Source organism: Crotalus tigris, unplaced genomic scaffold (genome assembly GCF_016545835.1).
Source record: "Crotalus tigris isolate CLP2741 ecotype Arizona unplaced genomic scaffold, ASM1654583v1 scf7180000018043.2394770, whole genome shotgun sequence".
Classification (NCBI taxonomy): Eukaryota; Metazoa; Chordata; class Lepidosauria; order Squamata; family Viperidae; genus Crotalus; species Crotalus tigris.
The window spans coordinates 2,049,506-2,077,219 of record NW_024096792.1 but is presented as its reverse complement, the minus strand read 5'-3'; the positions used below and the strand labels follow the sequence as shown (position 1 = coordinate 2,077,219).

Below are 27,714 nucleotides of genomic sequence, written 5' to 3'. Positions count from 1 at the left end.
GAATACTGTGTCCAGTTTTGGTCATCACAATATAAAAAAGATGTTGAGATTCTAGAAAGTGTACAGAGAAGAGATGATTAGGGGGCTGGAGGATAAAACATGAAAAACGGTTGCAGGAATTGGGTATGTCTAGTGAAAAGAAGAACTAGTGGAGACATGATAACATGTTTCTATATTTGAGGGGCTGCCGCAAAGATGAGGGTGCAAACTATTTACCAAAGCACCAGAAGACAAAACAAGAACCAATGGATGGAAACTAATCAAGGAGAGAAGCAACCTAGAATTAAGGAGAAATTTCCTAATGGTGAGAACAATTAACTAGTGGAATGGCTTACTTCAGAAGTTGTCAAGAAGAGACTGGACAGTCATTGTATATCGTGTCTCCTGCTTGTGAAATGGGTTAGACTAAAATGATCTCCAAGGTGCCTTCCAATCTGATATTCTGTTAAGTTGAAATTTTCAATCATTTACTAAATACAGGAATAGCCAATATATATGCATGTGTATATGTCTATATTTATGTATGTATGTATATGCATGAATATGATGTAAAAGATTCTATATACTGTATATATCTAGATATACAGTATCTATCTATCTATCTATCTATCTATCTATCTATCTATCTATCTATCTATCTACATTTTTGCATAGAATGATTATATCAAAAATCTCTTACAAATAATCAGTTTATTAGAGTCTAATTTCTCTCCATGAAAAACATGGATAATGTTCCCTTGGAATTATCTAGCTCAGGGGTGTCAAACTGTTGGCCCACAGGCCGGACACGTCATCTGGAAGCCACACCCACCCCATTGCCGGCAATGTCAAAATCATCCCTATATGATGCGCGACGTAACATGACATCACGGGTGTGACATGTCTGATCTAGCTGTATGTCATTTTTCTTGTTTAACATTCATTACTGAAGTATTGTCTAAAATTCTTTTTAAAAGGTTTTTAAAAATATATTGTAATAAAGCAAGATTCATTTGGTCTGAAAGATAGTAAATAACAAAATAATTAGTAATTTGTTTTTAGAAACAGGTCAAATACTTGTTTCTTTTTCTTAATGCTGAAAATATTGTTCATTGAAATAGCTAAGAATGCTAAGATTTCAATTAGTTTATCTAGAAGTTTCTGAGTTGCCAAAAACTGCCTTAGGCTGCAAAAGAACTCAAATCAATTTTTCAAAGTTAGCCTTCTTTTTGTTTTTACCAACTATCAACATTTTCACAAATTGAGAAGGGATAAGCCATTTTCCCCAGCCTATCAACCTGAAAGGTTTTGGTGCCAAAAATAATAAACTTTTATTTTTCTTTATAAAAGAAAATGTTTATGCAAAAGCTATCAGAATAATTATTTAAATATAAGCAAGTTATAAAAGTCACAGACTATGTATCCTCCTGTGATATTATGTCAATAGTTTAGTTGAGAAAATGTGATCTTGGTAAAGCTGCATTTGCAGTTCTAAAATTCTTTTAATAATATTTATAGTTAAAGGTTCTAGCTATTTTTCAGCAATATGTAGTGTTCTTTACTCTCTAAGCTCAATATGTAGTCTTCTTTATTCTAAGAGTATCTCATTTTCAGTATAAAACACCAGGTCTGAAACATAGAACAGTAGTTTGAGAGGGAAAAACAACCAATGTTTTTTTCATTCACCCTGGATGTGCTTTGAATCTGAAACATATTGGAAGTGTTTTGAGATCAAAACATAATGTTTCAAACTCAGAGTACTTCCAGGGTGAATAAAAAACCTATCTTGCACTTCGAATAGGTTCTCTGCACTTGAAATGCAGCATACTGAATAGAAAGGGTTTTGCAAATCCCAAATATTTATGCGTGTATCTTTTTCTCTTTTTATTTGAAAATACAATATGTGTACACTATAAATACATTTGGTTGAAGTTTTGCTGAATGTCCTTTATAGCTAAACTAAGACATTTAAAATAGTGGTTTTCAACTTAGCTATTTAAAATATGGGACTACAACTCCCAGAATTCCCCAGCTGAGAGAATAACTCTCTGTGTTGTTCCATACATTTAAAATTTGCTATAGCTGAAAAACACCAATTAATTAATGGCAGTATACTTTCTTCCATTTGATTAGCTTGTCAAGCTGCTTCAACTGAAAATCATGTTTCATATAGAAATTATTTTAAAGCATGCCTTCTTTCAATTTTTTTTAAAAAAGTATTTTAGAACACTTACAAATATTTTCCAAAGGGCTATGCTTTATGAAAACTCTAGGAAAATATAAAGAAAAAATGTCAGCATTCAAGTGGGAACTCACATTATTCCATCGGAGACTTCAGATTAAACTATCTACTGTCAGAGATGATCCAAAATAAATGATACTGCTTTGAATATTGTGCAAAATTGAGTCTCTCGTTCAATATTTTGATTTTTTGTTAGCTTTTATGTCATCAGTCTCAATGAACAGTAACCAAGTAGCACAGAATACACAACTGATCAGACAAATGTAGGGGAGATATTTTGCTCATGTTATTATATAGACAGAATCAGGAATGATTAGGATAGAGACTGTGGAGACCATATAAAAATGAATGATTTTTACTACATTTTATCTTCAGTTCTTTACTTACAGGAGAAAAATAAAACAAAAACTCAACTTTATTCACTTGATCAAAAACTTTTAATCATGAGACTTCATGAAAATATTTCATTGGAAGTAAGATGTGCTTAATCTAATCTGTCTAATGTCTAGGTGTATTGGTTGGATCCTGGCTGTGGTGCTGACCTTTCTGAAGGAGGGTACCTCCTACCTTGAAAAAGGTGATGGTGTACCACCTAAAGAGGCCATCCTCTTCAATGACCAGCAACCATACCCCAATCTTCCATTTTGGGAGAAAGCTTCTCAGTCTGCAGGGTCCCGGAACTGCACCTTTTCTGCGGCAGTGCCTGTCCACTGGAACAAAGTTCCCCCTAAGATCTGGATGGCCTCCACTCTGTTGTTTAAAAGAGCTAAGACACCCCTCACTTCATCCCACATACCTTGTTTTATCTTTATTTGTTATGTTTTATTGTGATTGTTATTGTTATCAACCACACAAAAGAGTCATGCAGCATAATTAAAAAACTATCACCATCATTATTTCCATTATTTCGTTAACACTCACAAACAAGGAATTTCATCCCTACAAACTGACAGACAAACCAATCCCAGTTCTTTAACGTGATGGTGCAGCCCTGCTCTCTGCAAGATAAATAGACTTAAGGTTCAGTTTCTAAAGCCCTGCCTTATACTATAGAGACAAATCAATCATTCTGAGACAAAAATAATAGTCTTTACTGAAAAGCTTACTACCCATAATTTTCACTGGAAAATAAATTACACATATGTAGAACAAATTGAAACCTTTAAATATCTGGGAAATATTTTTCAATCCCATCATTCTTAAGGAAGCAAAACAAGGGGGAAGTACCTTTTTTATTTATTTATTTATGAGACTTATATACCGCTTTAAGTGCAAGCACTCTCTAAGCGGTGTACACCAGTAAGTAATGTATATATATATTTACATTGCCCCCAACAATCTGGGTCCTCATTTTACCTACCCCGGAAGGATGGAAGGCTGAGTCAATCTTGAGCCGGTGAGATTTGAACCGCTGACCTGCTGAACATAGTCAGCTAAAATGGCCTGCAGTACTGCACTCTAACTGCTGCGCCACCACTATAGTCATAGCACTTAGCCTCCTATTTCATAGTTCACAGGTTTACTACTGCAAAGATTCAAGATGGCTTTAAGTAGACTACAAATCAAAATTTTTAAGATCGCTATTGCATATTCTTCAACTAACTCTTAGTTACAAGAGCAGTGGCTCATGTTGTGGGTTAACAATCAACGTCCGCATTCGAAACCCAAGTGCTGCTGTGTGATGGGGTGAACTCCTATTATTTGCTCCAGCTCCTGCCCATCTTGCCAATTGAAAGCGTATAAATGCGAGTAGATAAATAGGCACCACATTGGTGGACACATTAATGGGAACATGTAAAGAGCCCTGCACCAGGTGTCTCCTGACAACAATGATATCATTGGCTGATCCTTTCAATCTGGAAGTGCCTTAAACAGTGCCTCTGACACAATGGGACAAGGTATCTTATTAGAAGTATTAACCTGTTTCTTGGATAAAATATACTTTAGATACAATAAAAACAACAAACAGATTTCTGGTTTATCAATAATGTATTGGGCGCAATTGTTTCTATTTGGCTGCTCTTGCCACATTACCAGAAGCTAGCATCTACCATCCCATTTAGCATATTTAAGCCATATTAATTAGGTTATTATCCTCCAAATAATCTAAGTCATACAGAAAAAAATGTCTGGTAGAATTGTTCTTAGGTTATTACTGAGTTGCTCTTTTCTCTTTATTCTTTTCTCTTGATGTTCTGTTTATTTTATAACCCTTGCATAATTTAGCCTTGTTTATTTTACTGATATAACCAGACAATGATCACAGTTATTAATCATACTATGTAGATTGTGTTATGGATTGTCATTAGCACAAAGAATTTGAAAGTGAGCTTTGTATAGTATTAAGTTTCTTTTTTAAAAAAATGTTCAAAAATTTAAAATACAAATACAAAGAACAACAACAATAAAAATGGACAGAACACTTTTATAAAGTGCATTAAAGAGGACAAAAACCAAAACCACATATACAGATATTATCCCCCTGGTTGATTACTTATAAATATATTGCAACAATGTTAGTTTCTCCTCCTTGAGAAGCAGGCCTACAATCTATAAACCTCTACATCTATTTATAACCAACTTAGCTTGCCATCTACCTGTTATATGTAAAAACAAAATAGTTAACAGGTTAATCAATAGCAAAATTAAACTTCAAAGCCCTCTGTTAACAATCTGTCATTGTATTTAACTCATAGAAAGTGGCTTTTTATCTGCCACAAGTCACCACAATCATCTCATGTGGGATCAATACCGTAAATGCCGGCTTATAAGGCGACTTCTGCGAGCGCTGAAATCGGCGCCAAAGACGGGGGTCGTCTTATATGCCGAGTCGTCTTATACGCCGGAAATACTGGTAGTTTCCGGCGTATAAGACGACGTTCTAGGAATGCAGCCCGGCTATAAAGACGGGGGTCGTCTTATACGCCGGGTCGCCTTGTACGCCGGCATTTACGGTAATAATAATAAAACTTTCCCTTAAAATTTTTAGTGGAAGGTTTGCCAACAATATGTCATCCAATATCCTAAACTCTCTACCAAATCTATTGTTGAAGCAGTCTCACTGTGAACCAAGGTGTCAAGTCTCTTGCCAATTGTTTTCTGGTTAGATATAATAAATCCACTTTCCAACATCAATCCATTTTCTCAGGAAAGGCCAGTCCAAATTGTTTATCAATTAGGTATGATAAGTCCATCTTCTTAAGGGAATCCACTTCATCACTCATTGAATCTGCCATTATAAGTCTGTAAAATCCAGATCTCCTTCAAATTTCTGCAGCAGGTCTTCTGCTTTCCAGCCAAACTGCTCATTCTTCAAATCTTCCAGCATGAATTTAGATTACAGTCCACCCAGTTGTAGTCTGGCTTGGCTGTGAGATGCTTGATTTGCATCTGGGTATTCTCTTTAGGTTGATTTGAGATTCAGGTAATTTTATCAAGCTTTTTACCAAAGTTTTCAATTTGAACTTGTAGACTATTTTTTTTTTTCTGTGAAGGTAGCCCACCACACTTTATCTTTAACTTGGTGCATTATTTGAAGGTTTAATATAAAGCAGACTCTCTTGTATCGGAACTTACATAGCCAAAGAAAACAATTCCTTTCAAAGACAAAACGGATAAATGTATTGCAACAAAATGGCCACAAAGAACATTAAAATATTATTTCTCACAATGAAGGTGTGAAGAAAAAAAAGCAAAGGAAAAATTCCATCAAAAATTAAAAAAGAAAAAAGCCCAGATCAGAGCTTTTTAAGAGTTAAATCCTGTAGTGGAATCCAATACAAATGTGAATCCAGGCTGATAAGTTTCTGTACAGAAAGTAGTTCAGAGTCAAAAAATAAATAAATAAAAATAAAGCAACATTGCTTTCCTTGCTTTCATTGTATAGTATTAAGTTTCAATCCAAGGATAGAATCATAATAAATTTATGACCACCATGCTATTCACTAGCTAATAGAACTAAGTTCTATAAAATATTTGTTATTAGTTTCTAGTTATAAATTAGGTAAGGGAAAAGGAGGCAGGAGAGAATGGGGGCAGTTTCTCAATCACTATTCCAGTCTTTCCTTTAATGAGATAATATAGAAACTCTGTTAGCCTTTTATAGGGCCCGAAAAAAGCTAGCTACATTCCTGAGCCTGGGAGGCTGAATATGTCAAGGGCCTCATTTCCTTGCTATATTGCTAACTGACGAAGTATTTTGCCTGAGCAGAGGGTTGGACTAGATGACCTCCAAGGTCCCTTCCAACTATTACTAAGCATTAGCTTCTATGTAATTTGGATATTTTTATTGGTTTAACTGCTTTTACTGTTTTAAAATGTTTTTAATATTTTTAACTGTAATTTATTTTTTTTTTAATTGTAAGCTGCCCCAGAATGTTTGACTCCAAGAGGGGACCCAAGAAATTGAACAAACAAGTAAACACGGGAAAAATAGCATCATTCTCTTTTTCTGTACTACTTCACCAAAGAACTCCTATACTCTATATCAGTGGTTCTCAACCTTTTTAATGCCGCGACCCCCCAACCGGTTGTAAGTCGAGGACTACTCAACCGGTCGTAAGTCGAGGACTACTCACCTGGTGCAGCACCGTTTGCAGAATGGGACTTTTGGCGGGCTCAGCAGGGCAGAGACAGCCTGGACAATTCCTATTGGCTTTTGAAAGCCAATAGAATTAGACTCTATTCAAGAGAGTCTATTCTATTGGCTTTCAAAAGCCAATAGAATAAAAGGGAGTAGCACAGCTAAGTAAAAGGGGGAAAAAATGGCGGACTGCATTGTTTGGCGACCCCCGTGAAATGGTCGTTCGACCCCAAATGGGGTCCTGACCCGCAGGTTGAGAACCACTGCTCTATATTGTACTATATTGTAAACCAAGCCGCCTAGAGTCGCTTGGTAGAGATATAGGCAGCATACAAATTTAATAAGTAGGTAGATAGGCAGACAGACAGACAGACAGACAGACAGAAAAGGCAATACTTTACAAAGTACTAGTTAAGTACGGTAAATTATATCAGCACTCCAGTTTTAGATATTGCATACAGAAAAGCTATTCTAGCTTCAATCCATTTCTCTGTAAGGAAGGGGATTTGAGGTGTATTAAATAAATCAAGACCCAGATATCCACTAGGAAGTATGATTCCTCATAATCTTATATTTAAATCTTATTAAATCTGAAATTTATCAACACAAGCTAGAATTTCTGTGAAGGAAAATATTTTTTCTAAAAGATGATACACCTTCTTCATCAGTGCAGGTGCACTCAATTAAAGCTATCTATTTTGAGAGCTGTGCTTATCAGCCACCAGTGAAAGCATAAACTTGGCAATAAAATGTGTTCCCTCAACTTGAAAAGGGGTGGCTCATCTTGTTTTTTTAAGATAGCAGCTGCATTACAGGAAAAAAATCTATTAAATGGAAAGCAAAGATTATACAATCTATCTAAATGCTTAAATAACTGTAAAAGTACTGACATACATAGACGGCACAAAATATGTACGTATATTGTCTTTCATACTTCCTCATTGAAATTTTACTTGTGTAAAATGCTAGTGTCTAACTGCTGGTCTAAATTTCACATTTGATATCCAATCATTTAGAATTAGATCATGCTGATCAGCAAAGAAACATCTTTATGTTTCATAGCAATCTGTCAACAATAAGTAAAACCCTATAAAATATGTACACGTACTATATATACATCAATTACACAAATATGTAAAATATAGGAACAGGCATGAATATAACATCATTGTCATTCTTACAAATTTACTTGGACTGAGACATAATTTGTGATTCTGTCTAAAACAGAGATTTTTTTATACAGAATTTTCAGTTTCAAGTTTATATTTTTCCTACTTTCTATGGAGGTATCAAGATTTATTGCATGAAAGTAGATAGGATATGAATTTTCTCCCGCTCAATCAGACTATTACACTGTATAAAATACATAGTTCTTATTTAACTGTTTATAAACAGTTTAACTTATATAAACAGGAAGCAACCCACACAGTCACTAGCACTGATGATGTTGCCTAGATGGGTAGTGAAAATGTCTCCAAACAAACTCAGAGATTACACCAAGGATGCCATAGTTGTTACTCATCTAGTATCTAGTATCATAGAACATAATTAATTTTTAAATGCTCACTATAGAGAGTATTTTACTTTGAGGCATGAAAAATCCTGTGTATTTCCTCGAAGGTTACAATATCATTACGTTAAATTTTCATACTTTCTTTGTTATTCACTAAAATAGTTCTTTTACAGGCATAAGCACAGGGAAAATACATCTGGACTGTCTTTTGCTCTGATTTCAAGAAGCAATTACCTGCAGAACATACAGGTAAAATGGAATCTCATTGATCTCATTTAGGAGCTCCATAGTTTTATATTTCCATGTTCTTCATAGGTGCTGCTTCTGATAAGTTCTAAAGGAGGTGGAGACATCAGATTTCAAGGGAGCCACCACTGGCACAGCTTTATGCCTGACTACATTGGTGTTCCTAGTGATACTGGAAACACTTGGAAGGGATTTATTACATGAGTTTTAACAAGGAACCCTGATGGGTTTTTTTTTTTTTCTGTGTGAAACTGTTACCCTTACAAAATTAAATATTAACATTTTTAATTGAAGCATGAATATATGTTTCCTTTAGAATTTTTAAAGAATTTTATATTAATTTGATACTCTCTATCCTAAAACCTTGTAGAAAGTTTTGTAATTGGCCAGTGACCTCTTGCGGTCTACTTAATCACATTATCTGTTCCATTTTATCCCTTTTTTTCAATTTACTGTTTTTCCTCAATTCTAAATGTTGCAATTTATCTAATTCACTATTAAATATAAAAAAGATACTTTAATATGTTTTTGTTAAAATTTAATCTTGATTATCTCTCACAAGGTGATTTATATCCCAACAGATAAAGGAAAGTCTGAAACATCACAAGTCTCTATGCCATATAACAGTGGTGGCGAACCTATGGCACGGGTGCCAGAGGCAGCACTCAGAGCCCTCTCTGTGGGCAAACCTCACCCCAGTCCTAGGCCTTCAACTGGGTTTTATAAAACCTTTTCACTTCAGGTCTCTGCCGCTGTTTGCAAAAAAAAAAAAAAAAAAAAAGGTTCAATCAGTCAATTTCAACTTCTTGCGGGGAAAAAAAGATCTTGCAAAGTTGGAATTGCTTGATTGAACTTTTTAGTCCCACCCATTCTGCCATTACCACCACAGCCATGCCCACCCAATTGGCCATGCCCACCCAATTGGCCACACCCACCTAACTGGCCACACCCACCCAATGGGCTATGCCCACCCAATGAGGCACAACCACCCGGCACTCGACAATGCATAAGTAGGTTTTGGGTTGTAGTCTCTAAAACAGTGATTCTCAACCTTTCTAATGCCGCGATCCCATAATACAGTTCCCCATGTTGTGGTGACCCCCAACCACTTATATATCACTGGGTGCCAGGGGCCTGGCCAAAGAAAAGGGGGAAAAAATGGCGGACAGCCTTGTTTGGCGACCCCTATGAAATGGTCGTTCGACCCCAAATGGGGTCCCGACCCACAGATTGAGAACCACTGCTCTAAAAGGTTCACCATCACTGCCATATAGCTAAGAGATACATTACTATGGGAACTTTGCATCTGTCATAAATGTGAAAAATGGTCATCTTTTCAGTGCTGTTGTAACTTTGAATGGTCACTAAATGAACTGTTGTAAGTCAAGGACCACCTGCATGTAATTGTCAGTCTTATTAGGTAAATGAGACAGGAAATGAAACCAGATGGGCTAATTCTTTATTATAAAACTAAATCTTATTATAAACAGAATCTTGCAAGTGTGAAAGTACTTCTCTTTCCATGTTCCCTTTAAATTCCAAAAATAAGGGAGGGTCATTTCTAAGCCTTTTCCTGCTGAGGGCCCAGCTGCCTTTTATTTGACTAGTTTCTTAGATGGGTCCCTTTATCCTGCCTCCCAAGATCATGCCCACATACCACTACAGCAAGTTAAAGGGGAGTGTGTTTTGCTTTCAGTACCGTATATTCCGGCGTATAAGATGACCCCCGTCTTCAGTGCCGAGTCGCATGCCTAGAAAGTTATCTTATACGCCGGAAACTACCGTTATTTCTGGCCTATAAGACGACTCGGCGTATAAGACGATCCCTGACTTCGGCACCAATTTTAAAGCTTGTGAAAGTCGTCTTATATGCCGGAAAGTACAGTATTTCATCCTTCTGAAAAAATATTAATTTTCCAATGAATTTTAATTTATAAAATACTTTGTAGAAATTCCCAAAAAGTGTGTCTGCCAATGTTTGGTTTCTTTGATAGTACTTGAAATACAATTAGTATCATTTAAAAAAAAACTCACAATACTACAGTTCGTCAGAAACTATTCCCACAGAAACCTTATTGAAAATAAGCAAAATCTGTATAATATTAAGTTCAACCCACAGGATTGAATTGAGGATAAGTTACCTACTCAGTGAGTCTATGAAGGATCTTTTCATATACAGAATGTTCACAATGTGCATATATTCTCACACATTTTGTTTACCTTGGTCTGAAATGATGCAAAAATTCAGCACTGAATACAAATATAGATTAATAGCCCTGATTATAGATCAATAACATGGAGATATTTACCTGTGTGTCAGTCTCCGGTGGCTAATGCAAACAGCTGTTTGTTGATCTTGTGCAATGCATACCTTATGACGAGTACATTTCATCTTTAAGCATGGATCTTTAGCTGGGTCTAGAGCTAAAAACAATTGTAGAGAATATTTTTTTAAAAAAACACCTTCTCTACAGATATACAGATATGTTAGTATTAATTATTCATTTTAATAAGGGAAGTATTCATAAATTAGTAATTAAGCATCACCTGTACATCTGGCAAAAGTAAAAAGAAACATCCACACTACTCCTTTTTTAATGTTAAAATAAGTATTCAAAATTAATATTCTAATATATTTTTCATGGTCTTACATATAGGAAATAAAATAATCTGAATCTGTTTAGATCATTATTGATAAATTTACATTTTCTTATAAAATTTCAACTTCAGCACTGAAAAACCAAATGAGAACAAGCAGCTACAGTAACTGTCATTGTATTTACACCAGCAAGCTTACTATAGGTTTTAGAGCCAGTATAGAACAAAATTAAGATTGTAGTAGCAGCTGCATCTTCTTCACCTTCATCTCCTCCTCCTAAATATGAAACTTCCCACCTCTGCCCTATAATCAAGCTTATATTAACTAACTTGTTTTATAATCTGTTTTAAACTTAGAGAAACTTTGCTTTCTGAATCAAATTCTTCTTTCACAGAAAGCAAACTCAAAAGTAACTTGGGCAAGAAACAGACTTTGTAGCAGAGGTGTACAGTAGTGGCCAAAATTGTGGAAACCTTTTGGGAAAAGTGTACAGTAGAAATGCCACCTTTGGTTAAGTTTCCACCAATTTTTCTTCTAATTTCTTTATAACTGTAGCCTTGTTCACTTAATAATACTATTTTACATCGCTTTCTGGGCGACCAGTCAACTCTGTGCACCATTACTTTAATTTTATTACATTTTACAAGCTCACTAAATGAAAGAACACAAAAAACCCCAACCAACTTGATAGCAATCACTTAGCACACTGACAAATGTGCTCCTTTCAGCTTCAATACATGACACCAATAACTGAATCCTACTGTGATCTGATTGGCTCATTGGCAAAACAAAATGACATCTGATTGGCTCTCTAAACACTCATATTCATTGGCTACAATCAGATGAAGGAAAGCTAACTGATATCAACCTAAGCAAGTTGTGCTTCCTTTTTCTGGTTATTTGGCTATAACTTTTCATAGAATACAGTACAGATAGTTGAACAAACGATGTTGCCTCACATTCTTGATTAAATTATCTTTCCATTGATATATAATTTTATGGTACTACTCCAAAAAGAAAGTGGTGTTATTAGCCATCAAACCTCAAAAATACACTTTTCCCAAAAGGTTTCCACAATTTTGGCCACTACTGTATGTCTGAAATCCACATGCCAAATCCCATTTTTCCTCCAAAGCAAAACAAAATACTAATTACATAGAAGACAAATGGCTAGTATTCAATGAAATTGCATTATATATCATTCCCAAAAGTATACACAGAGATTACACAAAAGAAACAACTATATCCAATATTTTTTTTAAAAAAAAACCTGCTCAGTTTCCAAAGCCACTTCTTAAATCCCCAGGATATCTGCTAGCTTATTGATTATGTATTAAAATAAAGACCTGGCTTGCAGCCATCTACCTTTTTTTTTTTTATTTTGCAAGAATGCCTCTTGACCCACGGAGCATTATTTATAAAACTAGTTTGAAGACTGATAGAGATAAGGCCTTATCACTAAGCGCTTTCTTCAGACATTAATGGCTAATGGGAATGTAATTTAATGCATGCAGAAAAGCATACACCATTAGACAAAAATTGAACTCTATTGATCAAGATCACTTAAATCAATGCTCTACCTTAATTCATTTTCAGCAAGCTAAAGTTCTTGCTTTCTTAGTGAAACGTGATTCCAAAAAATTACAAATGATAAAAAAAATATGAGTGGACGGCAAATAAACGCCATACAAAATTATTGCCAGTGTTGGTTGAAAGTCTGATGAAAGTCATAATAAGTATACACGTAGTCCTTGACAACAGAGAACGAGATGGCTGGATGGAGTCCCTGAAGCAGTAGGCGTGAACTTAAATGGACTCCAGAAGATGGTAGAGGACAAGAAGGCCTGGAGGAACGTTGTCCATGGGGTCACGATGGGTCGGACACGACTTCGCAATTAACAACAACAACAGTCCTTGACTTATGACCACAATTGAGCCTAACATTTCTGTTGCTAAGTTGCTAACATTTGTTAAGTGAATTTTACCCCATTTTATGATCTTTCTTGCCAGCGTTGTTAAATGAATCACTGCAGTTGTTAAGTTAGTAACACAGTTGTTAAGTCGATCTGGCCTTCCCATTGGCTTTGCTTGTCAGAAGGCTGCAAATGGTGATTACATAACCCAAGACACTGCAACTGTCATAAAACTGACTCAGTTGCGAAGCATCCAATTGAGATCACATGACCATTGGATGCTGCAATGGTCACAAGTCTGAAAAACAGTCATAAATCCCATTTTTCAGTGCCATTGTAACATTGAACAGTCACTAAATGAATCATTAGTAAGTCGAGGACTACTTTTACACTGATGTTGCATGTGTTATGATGCAAATTAATCAAATTTTTTAATTATAACATTTTTATGCAAAAAAACCTCCAAAGACACAACTGGCATCATTATACATGTCGCTTCACCACGCCTGCCAGAGCCACAGCCATCACTAGTGGATGCCTACGACATCATTTATGTAGTCGGAAATCCTATGTTTCATACCCAAATGTAAGTCTGCCTAATTATATATAAAAACATTGTTATACAACCTATCTTACCAAATCATAATTGACTTAGGAATGAGACAATCTAATAAACCTGCTTTAAAGTGCTGTAAATCATCAGCCGTCTAGTTAAAATTCAAAAGTCTATGTAGGACACACAGAGAATAGTAAAATATGGGAAGGACTATTTATTTATAGAAAAGCTGCCTTATATATACTGCATCCAAACCCTGGTTTATCTGTTAAAGCAGGGGTGTCAGACTCAATTTCATTGAGGGTCGCATCAGCATTGTGGTTGCCCTCGGGGGGCGGGGGGGTGCTGCCAGGGTGAGTGTGGATGGAGTGGGTGTGGCCTACTGGGTGGGCATGACCAGCTTTACATCGTTCGCGTCAAGGGTGCCTATGGGGGCCTGGGCAGGAGTGGGACAGATCTGAGGGTCTCTGGCAGGAGGGGGTGGGACTGGGACAAATGCCAAGGCATAGTCTATTTCTTCATTCCTCACAAAAGATGACACCTCCCCAGCATGCATCCAGGGGGCGGGGCAGACACAGCAGAGGCTGGTTCCTTGCTGTTTCCAGATGGCTTTGTAGAGCTAAGACTGAATGCGTTTCAGCATAGATGGCCACCACAAAATTGTTCATTGGCTCCTGGCCGGCCTGGGCCAGGGCTAAGGAAGTGGGGGCCATTCCCTCACTGTTTCCAGGATGGCTTTGCAGGGCACATGAAACCACTTTGCGGGCCGCATCCGGCCCCCGGGCCTTGTGTTTGACATGTCTGTGTTAAAGGATAAAGATTCAATCAACTTGGACTGAGGAGGTTCAGATTTCAATCTACTTGAGAAGGTACAAATTTAATTCTAAACCTGAAGTTTGATACTATCATACAATAATGCTATGTTTTGGGTTAACATTTCCCAAAGGGCTGATGTTTGAAAATAAAATCAGGGAAGATAACTATACCTATCACAAAATCAGGAAAGATAAGTATAACCTACAACCTTTATCTTTTGAAAGACAAGTAAAATATAATATACAAATTAGATATAAACAAATTAAACTGTCATTCATGTAATCAATCATGTTGTGTCTTCCCATTTAATCTTCTCAAGGTTAAACATAACCAGTTCTTTCTCTTCATAGGCTTAATTTTTAGTGCTCTGATCATCCTTGTTGTTAGGGTGATGAACCGAATTGGACAAACTTCTATGCTTTTCGATCTTACTCTGAGATAACTACATGGAGTGTGTTAAGCTAAACCAAAAGACAAATATTGCAAACTGAAAGAAAAGTGTTGTTACAAAACTGCTTAACGTGATTTTGGCTTCAGTATAACAAAAATTAAATTATTGTAATATATTCCAAGTAGGACTATCCCATAAAACTATTTAACAGTATTAAGTTGTACCTAGCACAAATTCAAAAAATGAAGGAGGAAAGAACATGAACTCAACGAACACAAGGCTATGTAAGCAAGCTCTTAGATACTCATTAAAATGCAAGGTTAGTAATTTACTATATTCTTTAAATATATTCAGAAATATTTGTATTTATTGGAGTCTGTATTCAGGAAACAAGAGTAAAACTTGGGCATGCACAATGATATATAGACAACCAGGAGTAGTTTCCAAAGCAGTCAGTGCAGGTGATTTAATGATTTGAAAATGTATTGCTTTTTATGCAAATTGCAGTATAACCATTGCAAAGAGCTTCTTTCAAATGTTTTGCATTTCATGAGGTCTCCTGAATACAAATACTTTTCCTGTTTGCCTGGGATTCAAAAGACCGGGTAAGTAACTTGCAAAATAAATATTCCAACTTTACATGGTTGTAGAGAACAGCTTGTATTTATTTCCCAATATCCTTTTCAGTTTTGTATTCTGACTCCATTAAGCCAAGCCGGGTGAAAATGTATGGAGGGTATTAAAGAGGTGCAGAATGATATAGACTAAAAGTCTAATTAAGAATAAAATCTAAACTTCTGACAAGATGACTCCTTAGTTTACAAACCATCTTTTGATTAGTTTTTTGAAAAGCCTTGGTGCATCTTTTCTTCAAAGAGGTAAATGATTTAATGATAGTTTATGTACTCACTAATAAGACTTTAAAAGGTAGCTGTAAAAACAGAAACACTTTCTGTATTTCATTTGACATCCAGTGGCATGGTAGCTATTCCATAGCAGGCATGTCAAACTGATTAAGGACATCACATGACATCATGCGATGTATCGTGACATTTTCCCCATTGCTGGCAATGGGTTGGGTGAAGTTTCAGCGTGACACATCCAGCCCGTGGGCCGGCAGTTTGACATGCCTGCCATAGGGCCAATAGATGACTCTGAGATGCTCATTAGCATTACAGACATCCTGTTTCCCTCTCCCCGTTGTTTTCTTGCAATTGGTATTTGAAAGAATATCACCTACAATCCAGAATAACATTTATTCATTAAGAATCATGATAGAATAGTTCATGAAATTTATCCAATCTGCTTTTAAAGCCATCCAAATTAGTAGTCATCGCTATGTCTTGTGATAATGAATTTCATAGGTTGCATATGCAACAGTGACCTCAAGGTTTGTTTTTGGATAGATACCAGATATCAATGATTGCTGTTATATGTATTGATTGTTTATATTGTTTGCATTCAAATTTTAAATGCTGTTAGTTTTCTTGAATCACCATAGTGAGAAGAATGGCTAGATATTTGAATTAATAAATAATAAAATTAAGTGAGGCATTTCTAAAACAGCACTAAAGTGGGAACATAAAACAAAGAATACATGTACCGTATATTCCGGCATATAAGGCGACTAGGCGTATAAGACGACCCCCAACTTTTGAGAATTTTCAGAGTTTAGAAAGTCATCTTATACGTCAGAAAATACAGTACAATATTGAATTTCTGTTTATAGATGAGCACAATAGGAGCTCCTTTGCTGCTAGAAAGCTTTGTCCTGTTAGTGCTTATTTCTGTAAAAAAAATAGGGCTGGCCACTAGGGGGCAGATTGGTTTTAAATTCAGAGAACAGCTACCCGTATATTCCTGCGTATAAGACGATCCCTGACTTCTGAGAAGATTTTCAGAGTTTAGAAAGTCGTCTTATACACCGGAAAATACGGTACTTATATTCATATTGATAGCATTCTACAGTTAACATAAAGTGCAAATGATACTGATATAATAGCTCCAATCACTCCTGGCAGTTTAATAAATTAACCACCCAGAGTGTACAGCTGCTACTACACTACTTTCTGTTTAAATTTTATGAAATTATTATTGTCATAAATCATTTTTCATCCAGAGTTCTACCAAGGAAAATACAAGCATTAACAAAAATATTAAAGGTTTTAAAATTATTAGGGTCAACTTATAGAATGGACAAAAATGTTCCTCATTGGGAATACTTTTATGGTTTCTGAATCTGGTAGATATTAGTATATTGTATATAATATTTAATATAGCCTAAGGACCCAGTGTCCGATAACTGTAAATAGCAACATTCACATACATAGTATCCAAAATGCAAATGTATCATTAGGTCTACTTATGTTGGGCAAGACATTAAACATACTTTATATACAAGTAAAATAAACAACAGAATGCCAACAGAATACAATCCTACCTCCCCCTCACCCCCCAAAAAAAGTGTTATCCCATGTTGTACATTATTACAGTTTAGCATCAGAGCAAATTCTGAACCATTTTAAATATTATATCGAAATTGTTTCATTTGTTCAAAATTAAAGAGAAAAGAAATAACTCACAATGTAGCTTTTTATATCCAACTTAAAATTTTCTGTAATAAGCTACTTCACAGATCAAAAAATATCTATTTAATAGCACTTATATACCATTCCATAGAACTTTACAGCACTCTCTGGCCGGTTTACAAATGTCAGCATATTGACCCCAACAATCCTGGTCCTTAATTTACTGACCTCAGAAAGATGGAAAGCTGAGTCAAATTGGAGCTGGTCAGGATTGAACTCCTGGCTGTGTGCAGTGTTAGCTTGCAATACTGCCTTCTAATCACTGTGCCACCATGCAGTATGGCGGTAGTTGTTTTGAAAGAAAATGTATAACTATAGCTTATATATTCATGTGCTTTCAGAAGTTAAGCTTCTATCTAAAGATTTACAAATAGCATTGTAGCTTATCTGGATAAATATTATGAAGCTCAGAGTTTAAACAATTAATTATATATACAAAGTTATATACAAACTATTTAGTATTCATGGGAAGTTTTATGCAGGTGTACATTTTAATACCCATAATCATATTAAATCTTTTCCATGAAGTAGCTATTCCTATAAAAATATTCAATAGTACTCTTTCTAACAAAATGCATGTTATAATTTTATGGTGCTCATAATTGGAAAGAATAAAAATTGGCAAGATTAATGTTTTCTTATAATTTCCAGTAATACAATATAAGGTTGGTGTAATAATTTGACTAGATCTTACCAAGTTGTAAAGACTTGAGTTATAAATCATTTTACAGCCTCTACCTCTCTACCTATATTTGCAGCTTTAAAATCTGTATCACTAAAATAGTCCTCATCTTACGACTGCAATTGAGACTGGAACCTTTGTAGCTAAAGAAAGTAGTCTTAAGTAGTTGTACCCAAGTTTACAACCCTTTTTGTGATAGTCATTAAGTAAATCACTGTGGTCATTAAATAGATCATGTAGTTGTTAAGTACGTAAATTCAGCTTCCCCCATTGACCTGGCTTGCTGGAAGCTGGCTGGGAAGGCCACAAATGGTAATCAAATGTGATCCCAGAATGCTGCAACCATCGTAAATACATGCTAGTTGCCAAGTCCCCAAGATCTGATCATGTGACCGTGAGAACTTATTTTTTTCAATGTGAAAAAAGTTTTGAAAGGTTGCTAAACGAACAGCCGTAACTTTCATCCTTGAATGCTAGAAAATTGACATGCAATACGGCGGTTTTGAAACAGTCCAGACTGGAGAAATATAGTTTAATTTGGTTTTTGTTATATACATTTACAATTACATTTTAAAATTGTTCTTACTTCAAAATTATAATACATGTAATTTGTTAAATCTAAGGACATTTTCCTAAATTGCATAGTAGTGTTATGTAGAATTTTAAACAACAACAAGCAGTGTACTCTGTATGTGTCTACATTACAAGAAAAAAAAATCCACTTCAATTATTATCAGTCAAATGTGGAGTTTTTGTTACTTTTTGTTAATCAGCACAAACTAACATTTATCTGGCTTCACAATAGTATTGGCCTATTTAGTTATACATAAAGATAAACTTGCATATTTGAATACACACACATATCAGTTATATATGTAGAGTTGATTGCATTCATAATATTCATTATACACAACATTAACATCTGATTACGAATTAATTAAAACACTACATTAAAATCAAATTAAAGTGAAATCTCAGAATTTATGTTGTGGTTACTTCTATAAATATAGAGCAAATGTGTAAATCAAGCTCAGTTCAGTTATTCATCTCGATGCATGTGGGCTTCAAACTGAGCACAGTCCAGCCTGCCTGTGCCCCGCAGTCTATCCAACCTTATCATGTAGCTGTATACTTGTTAACTTCTAGGACAGTGGTGGCGAACCTATGGCACGCGTGCCACCCTTTCTGTGGGCACACGCGCCGTCACCCCAGTCTTAGGCCTTCAGCTGGGTTTTATAAACCCTTTTTGCTTTAGGCCTCCACCGCCATGTACAAAACAAAAAAAAAAAAGGTTCAGTCAATTTCAACTTTTTGCGGGAAAAAAAAAGATCTTGTAAAGTTGGAATTGATTGATTGAACTTTTTAGTCCCATCCAGTCTGCTGTTACCACTGCAGCCACGCCCACCCAATGGGCCACACCCAGCCAATGGGCCACGCACACCCGGCACCCGACGATACATAAGTGGGTTTTGGGTTGCAATTTGGGCACTCGGTCTCTAAAAGTTTCACCATCACTGTTCTAGGAGGTTGGAACGGGATGGGTTTAGAAAAATATTATGGAAATGATCAGGGCTATTTTATCAATTTAATTAATTGTGGCAATAACTGTCAAAGATTGTTTTTTTTTTCACAATTTCAAAGATCAGCCATTACTTTAAGAGCTGAACATTTTACATTCTGTTCCTTGGCAGTTGCCATTAGCATAAAAAGTCTCTACTCCACAAGCAGTTCTGTAAAAATGTGCATTGTATACGCCACTCTACTGTCTTATGGAAGTCTTACAGAAGACTTCAGTTTTATCAACAATGTCACAGGTGGGGTTTTCTATGGGATGAGAGAGGATCTCCTTAGGAGATTCAAATTGGTAGGGCTTGTATTCAGAATAATGGATCGAGGAACCATTTGTTCCTAAGAAGACTTGGACTTTCTAATTGTTCCATGAGTCTTTGTCCAGAATGATTCAAAGTTGTTCTTCTATTACTTTGAACTTTTCTTGGTAGAAGCTAAAATAAGATTTCCTGTATGTTAGTTTACTTTGAATCTGAGTTTAGGGAGCCTAATCAGTGAAACAAAGTAATATTACAATGTGTGGCAAGTAGCAAATTTCTGTACATATCCCTCTGCTTTTGCCAAGATAGAAATTGGAGAAATCCAATGAACTTTTCTTTTTTTAGGAAAAAACAAAGTCCAATTGCCTTTTGAAAAAGCACATTTGGGACATTGGCTGAGAGCAAATACTGCAATAAACCTTGACCATTTTAAAATCATACTGGAGCCAGTCATGTTTGCTTTCAACTAGCACTGAACTTGCATGATTATGACTTGTGTTTCAGGATCAATCTGTGGGATCTCTTCTCTGTTTCTCACATTCACAGCTGAATAACTCATGTTGAATCCTACACCAAAAGTACTCTTCATTAACAGCCCATGGAGTTAACAGAGTAACAGAGTTGAAAGGCAACTTGGAGGTCTTCTATTTCAACTCCTGTTCATGCAGGAAACTCTATATCATTTCAGGCAAATAGTTGTCCAATCTCTTTTTAAAAACCTCCAGTGTTGGAGCACCCACAACTTCTGAAGGCAAATCATTCCACTGATTAAGGACATTTCTCTGTAGTTCTAGGTTGTTTCTTTCCTTGATTAGTTTTTATCCATGCTTTGTCCTGCCTTCAGGTAGATTGGAAAATAGGTTCACCTCTTCTTTGTTGCAGCCTCTTAGATATTGGAACACTGCTTTCATATTATCCCTACTTCTTCTTTTTCATTAAATTAGACATCCCCAATTCACGCAACTGTTCTTTGTATGTTTTAGCCTCCAGTCCCCCATTCACCTTTGTGGTTCTTCTCTCAACTCTTCTTAAAGTCTCAACATCTTTTTGGGCAGCTGCAACACACTTCTGCTCATATTTAAGTGTTAAGTTATTTAAGTATTTAGGGTTTTTTTAAGAGTTTAAGTATTCAGTTATTTAAGAGTTAAGTCCTAGTACTATTTGCTTTCTTATTAGAAACCTTTCTATAGTAATGGAAAGTTGTGTATTTTTAACAAACACAAGTTGACCAGGTCAGCCCAAAAACCAAGCCACCAGTCTGATGAACAGAGACAGACAGAGCAGCAAACAAGACAAATAAATATTAACAAATAATAAATGTTCTATCCATTTTCTATATAATCCATCTAATGTCTTTCAACTTGTTCTAATAAATAGTCTCTAAGTTAATATTACACAAATTTGTTAAGCGTAATTTAGATGTATGAATTTTGAAATAACTGTCCTTTAAAGTGTAGTATCAAATCATATAAACTTAAAATACCTGTAGAAATTCTACCCTGAATTTTTATCTAACAATTTAGAGTTAAATTGTTAAAACCCAATAGAGGACTTTATTTTCTATTTATTGCAGGAGCTTTCTAGAGAGAAATCAGTAAATACAATAAGGAGGAATGGTAGTAAAAATACCCAAATCATTATGACTGTCTTATTGGAATTCATCTTAAAAATTTAAGTGTATGCTATATCTATGGGTCCGCAATAAATGCATGTGCTGCAGTTTAAGTATTAAAGAAGTTGAAAAACCAAGGGCTGTTTTATTTCTAATCAGAAAAATTCCAAAATTCCTATTAGACAATTTATTTTACTATGCCGATAAAAAAGAAAATCAAAACAAAAGAGAACTGTTTGCCGGTTTTTAAATTCACTTAAGCTCTTCATCAAACTAGGTGTCAAATAAAGGAAAATGGAAAAATGCTGAAGCCTGGAGACTGCATTAAGTCTGGCTATTAAGATGGAATACTGATAATAGAATGCAATGTAATTGTCTAGTAAGTACTATGCAAATTTCAGAATGCATTTAAAACTATAGGATCAAAACATACAATGGTGGATGTTCTTTTCTAAAAATACACTATCCAGACGTGATCCAGATTTCTATCTTCATCATCCAGAAAAATCTGTACAATGTGTTTGTTAAAAGCTATATACAATGTAGGCTGATTGTGAGTAAGCATGATAAGTAGCATTTTTAACTGACAGGGTTATGAGTTCATTCATCATAAAACACTGTAATATAAAGAAAGATACTACCGTATATGCCAGCGTATAAGGCGACTTCCGCAAGCATTAAAATCGGCACCAAAGACTGGGGTCGTCTTTTACGCCGAGTCGTCTTATACGCCGGAAATACTGGTAGTTTCCGGCGTATAAGACGACGTTCTAGGAATGCGACTCGGCGACAAAGATGGGGGTCATCTTATACGCCGGGTCACCTTGTACGCCGGCATATACGGTATATCCACTACTGTTTTTAATGAGATTTTTAACTAAATAAATTCAATAGCATTTTATTATAATAATGTGACATTTAGCATCAAAGAAAGTTATTATACATTTTTGTAATATTAATTATTGGTATTTCAATTCATAATAGCTGCCTTTGAAAAGTTAAATATTTCCCAGTGAAATCTGGTTTAATTGGTTACCGAATGTAAACAGTTTTATTTTTTGCTATTTATCTAACAAAATTAAAAACCAGAATCAGAATTCAAATGTATATTTCATATCCAGTTACTTTTAGGACTAAGATAGTTATGCTTTCGTCTATAACCACTTAGTAAAGGACCAAATTTAAGAAACAGTACAACCATCATTTACTGTCAATTTTGTTAGTTTCATAGTTCCACTTATACTTTGCATCTCTTCTCTTTTGGATTTCCAAATCTGTTTTGTTTGAATGGTTTATTACTGGGAGGAGGTGAACAGCCTCCATGAATCTGGAGACCCCCAGATTTTTTGGGGACCACACCCTAGGCTAGTGGTGGCGAACCTATGGCAGGGGTGCGGGGTGCCAGAGGCGGCACTCGGAGCCCTCTCCGTAGGCACATGTGCCATTGCCCCAGCCTTGCCTCCTCCCATGACCCCCTCCTCTCCAGCAGCCCCCCTGAAGGAGAGTCGCCCTCGAGTGTGGCCCACATGGAGCAGCACAGCCAAGGACATGGTAGCCAGGCAGCGTAGACAAGACTCTGCCCTCATACCCCATCATGCAGTTGATGCTGCAGGATGTGGGCAGAGGGTGTGGCCGTCATAGCACTGCTGGGCTGCCTGGGTGATCTGCGGCGGGCCCTGGAAGCAGTGAGTGGTCCTGTGGGCAGGCGGGGTGGGGGATGGGAGGCGGAGCAGGGCCGGAGCAGGGAGGTGGAGCAGGGGCAGGGCCAGTTTTTGGGCATTCGGTCTCTAAAAGGTTTGCCATCACTGCCCTAGGCCATATAAATTGGAAATGTTATATGACAGTAGTAATAAAAAATAACAGAGGGGAAAAATCACAGAAGGCATCTGTAGATACTGTGGACATAAGGAATAAGCTGGTTTGTAATAGTACTCTTCAATTTAATATTAATAGAAGTTTAGAGAAATGAATTGCCAAACTGTATCTGTTTGTCTGTTCATGTGAAATAGCAGTTGAAAAATAAGGTTGATCAGGGTCTGGGATGTAATGAACCTCTATCCCTCTGAATTACAGTTACAATTAATAAATCACACTTATATACTGCATGCCACTAATATCCTTAACCATATATGAAGAACCCATTATTAACTGTTCTTTCTGATATCAGTTCAGGGGATAACAATAAAATAAAGATCTGGATCACATTTGAAAATGAAATAAAAATGAGTGTTGTATAAATCACATTTTAAAAATAATCTCATCCATCTCCTTACACACAATTTTATACAACTGTTACGGGAAGTATAAAGAATCATCCAACACTGGCTACACAATTTCATGTGATACTGAAGTCTTCCTGAGGGAGGAGGGAAATAGCAAGTTTTACTGTGATACAAATTGAATGATGAAATGCTTTCATCTTATATCTTAAAAACCATTTACAGTACTGTGACAGCTTCAATGATAACAGTTATCAGTAAAATTAAATATGGGGTATTTGCCATTTAATATAAAAAATATATAATTAATCTATTGAGGAATAATTCTTCTGAGAAGAAAAATTAATCTAATTTAACATGCTATCACTTTCTACGCCTTTTTGTTAATTACTGCATTAAGTGTAAGACACTTAAGGCAATGCACGTAGACTTGCTTTAAATTCACTTTGTAAAAAGTAGGTTCAAGGTGAATACCTAGAAAGATAACTTAAACAGCAGCTTTCACTTTTCTGTCCGTTATTATAAATATAAAGAACATTAAAATCACCCTTTATGATAAAGATCATTTCTTACCTTGATCAAAGGATGTAAGCGGACTCCATGTACGAAAATAATCATCCTGCAGCAGAAAAAGAAAGCACATGCTTAGAATGGGAAAAAGAGTGCAAATACATGAATGGGGAAAGACAGAAATGCATAAAAAATATATATACAAACCTCAACTTCCTGCACATGGTGCGCAGCAAAAGACACAAAGGAAAGATACAATTACCATATGGATACACTAATTGCAGGAAACACATCTTTTCTAATGAAAAATTGAAAGAATAAACAGCTACTCCAAAAACCAGAAGAAAAAAAAAAACTAAAATAGCTGAGATTTTAATTCAGCAGTTATATTTCAATAGCTTCCAAACCTTTCAATATGCCTTCTCATTTTATATCATTATCAACTATTCTAATTACACAAATTATCTTGTAAAAATATTAAATGTATGACTGGAAAACTTCTCACAGAAATGAAATTTCAATGTCAAATATCAATCCATCTACAAATCTATGGAGATTCTCGGTCATCCAGGTCATGGTTGTCCCAAAGGTGCTTTTCAGGAGGCAACTGGACTTTCTTGTTTTTCTTTGAAGATGTTTTGCTTCTTATCCAAGAATCTTTATTCATCCAGTCAGAGCTGAAGAAGCTTCTTGGATGAGAAGCGAAACATCTTCAAAGAAAAACAAGGAAGTCCATTTGCCTCCTGAAAAAGCACCTTTGGGACAATCCATCTACAAGCACTTGATCAGGATCAACAAAAACTAATCTGAGTACAAAGTAACATACTGTTAATGTAAGTGCTATTAATTTTAGTCGGCTTCACCTGTATAATTTATTATTTATTGATTTATATGGCCATCCTAACCCAAGGTGACTCTGGGCAGCATACTGAGATTAAAACACAAAAACCATATAATCCCTGGATCCCAAGGATAAAATGAAAACCTCATTCATAAGAGAAACAAATCAACAGCAGCAGAGTTCACCTAATCTCCTGACCTAAATACCTGAAGTCAGGTCTTCAGCATCTTGCTGAAGTCTAACAGGGTCAAGGCCATCCTGATCTCTTGGTAGATGCTTGTTCCACAGAGCAGATACTACCACTGAGAAGCAATAATTCTGGGTTTCAAAAAGATGAGACTGTTTGATAGAAGAGACCCAGACTGTGCTTTCTCAACTAGATCTGAGAGCAGGAACAATAGGAGAGGTGATCCCACAACTATCAACCCAATCTCCTTATAATTTGAATTATTTTCCTTTGCACTATTCTGAACTTTGGTACAATAACTAATATTTCAAATTTCAAATTCAGCCATTTGTCTGAAATGGTATAGGGTTTCCTGCCTGAGCAGAGGGTTGGACTAGATGACCTCCAAGGTCCCTTCCAACATCATTATTATTATTATTATTATTATTATTATTATTATTATTATTATTATTATTATTATTATTATTAAATATTTATGAGGTGGCCTAAAGAATTGTAGAAATAACTACAATTCTGATATTCCTAGACTTTGGAAAGCATCCAGAACTGAAGGCTATCGTGAAATAGTCTGGAAGCACTCTACACATATTTAAGCAATCATTTAGCAATCAATGTTCAGCTAAATATGTGTGAACATTACAACTTAACATTTAAAATCATACTGATAACTGCTGTTATTAACTCTGAAAAGATTACTTTCTTCACACAGATGCTATTTTGAAGAGAACAATGGGTCAATCATTTTGGAATATATCCATTCCTCATAAAATAAGGATACAGGTATTTCCAACAAATATGCAGAAAATTGCTTGAAGAAAATGATGCATACTGCTGCAAGGATTTCTATTGTCATTTTAGTTTAGAGACAGAAATCAGCTCCTAGCCAGAAACTTGACTGCAATAAATTGCTTAAGCCTCATACACATATTTCTAATGGACTTTATAATTCCAAATAATTAATAGCTAAGTAACTATGTATTAGTGAAGGTATACCAAAATTCTTTTTAAAACCATACTGGCTGAAAGCCTAGATTCAGCAATTATATAAGTGAAATTGCATTTAATATGAAATATGAAATCGCTGCTCTTTTAGAAGGAAAATTTCAATATGCAAAGCTGCAGATAATGTAGACATATATCAGATTAATTGTATTTTTCTGCTATCTAATCACTCGCATCTAAAATCATTTGTTATGTACAGTGAAAAAGACAAAAAGTCACATATTTATGGAGATGTCCTCAAAAAACTTTCAAAGAGCTGTCCAATCCTTTGCCAGATACAGCTGCCTCAATACTTCAGAAAAGACTTTGCTCACACGAATCTCCTTTATTAAATACTCTTCTGAGCACTTTGGTCAAATGTAATATGTAGTCATGAGTTTTACATAAATTACGTTTGCTGATATGAATTAAAAATGCTACATATTTCTAACGCACACCAAAGCATGCCATTGAGGTAACTGAGCAAAAGTCAAATTCTTACTGGCGATAGAGATGTTGTTGTTGATGTTGTTAAATGGAATACTTGTAAAGTGAGTTTTGCCCCATTTTACAACCTTTCTTACCAGGCTTCATGTGGAGTAAGTAAATACAATACAAGCCATCACTGTGCAGAAGCCATCTTTTTTAGAGAGCGCGAATACAACAGGAACAGGAAATGCATCACAGGAACAATAGAGATGAATCATAGAGTAGTAATGTGACACAGGAAACAAATACAATAGAGATGAATGATAAGAGCTGCATATAAGGTAAACATAACACCCATAACATCTTCCCCTTTTCATGTTAACCAAACAACATTATGAAATTTTGGATGAGAACTAGCAACAATACTTCCTATAGGTCAGTGGTGGGGAACCTATGGCACGGGTGCCAGAGGCGGTACTCAGGGCCCTCTCTGTGGGCACACGTGCTGTCGCCCCAGTCCTGGGCCTTCAGCTGGGTTTTATAAAACCTTTTTGCTTTAGGCTTCTGCCACCGTGTGCAAAAAAAAAAAAAAAAGGTTCAATCAGTCAATTTCAACTTCTCGTGGGAAAAAAAATCTTGCAAAGTTGGAACTGATTGATTGCACTTTTTAGTCCCACCCAGTCTGCCATTACCACCACAGCCACGCCCACCAAATGGGCATGCCCAGCCAATGGGCCACACCCAGCCAATGGGCCACACCCACCCGGCACCCAACGATGCATAAGTGGTTTTGAGTTGCAGTTTGGGCACTCGGTCTCTAAAAGGTTCGCCATCACTGCTATAGGTTAAGTCTGTTGGGTGGTTGTGAACATCTGCCACTACAGGTGAAGACTGGCCCTCTTTCTACTAAGAGTTTCTCCAACCTCGGTGAGGTTGCTGGGCTCTTCTCACCATTTACTGGGACATTTGACTGCTGTCAGGTATACATTAGCATTGGTC

General features: G+C 35.9%; 1 protein-coding gene across 2 annotated transcripts in view; it reads right to left on the bottom strand.

Annotated features, from left to right (window-relative positions):
- The window catches only part of SPOCK3 (SPARC (osteonectin), cwcv and kazal like domains proteoglycan 3), a 152,682-nt gene that overhangs the window by 86,364 nt on the left and 38,604 nt on the right, over positions 1-27,714 (bottom strand). Inside the window, exons 3-5 of one of the 2 annotated variants that reach the window (XM_039347003.1) lie at positions 24,485-24,493; positions 24,341-24,386; positions 10,872-10,986 (exon numbers count right to left, since the gene is read on the bottom strand). In XM_039347003.1, coding sequence (XP_039202937.1) covers positions 10,872-10,986; positions 24,341-24,386; positions 24,485-24,493 — 170 coding nt within the window. The remainder of the gene's footprint in view (positions 1-10,871; positions 10,987-24,340; positions 24,387-24,484; positions 24,494-27,714) is intronic. The other variant, XM_039347004.1, reaches the window with a different exon arrangement.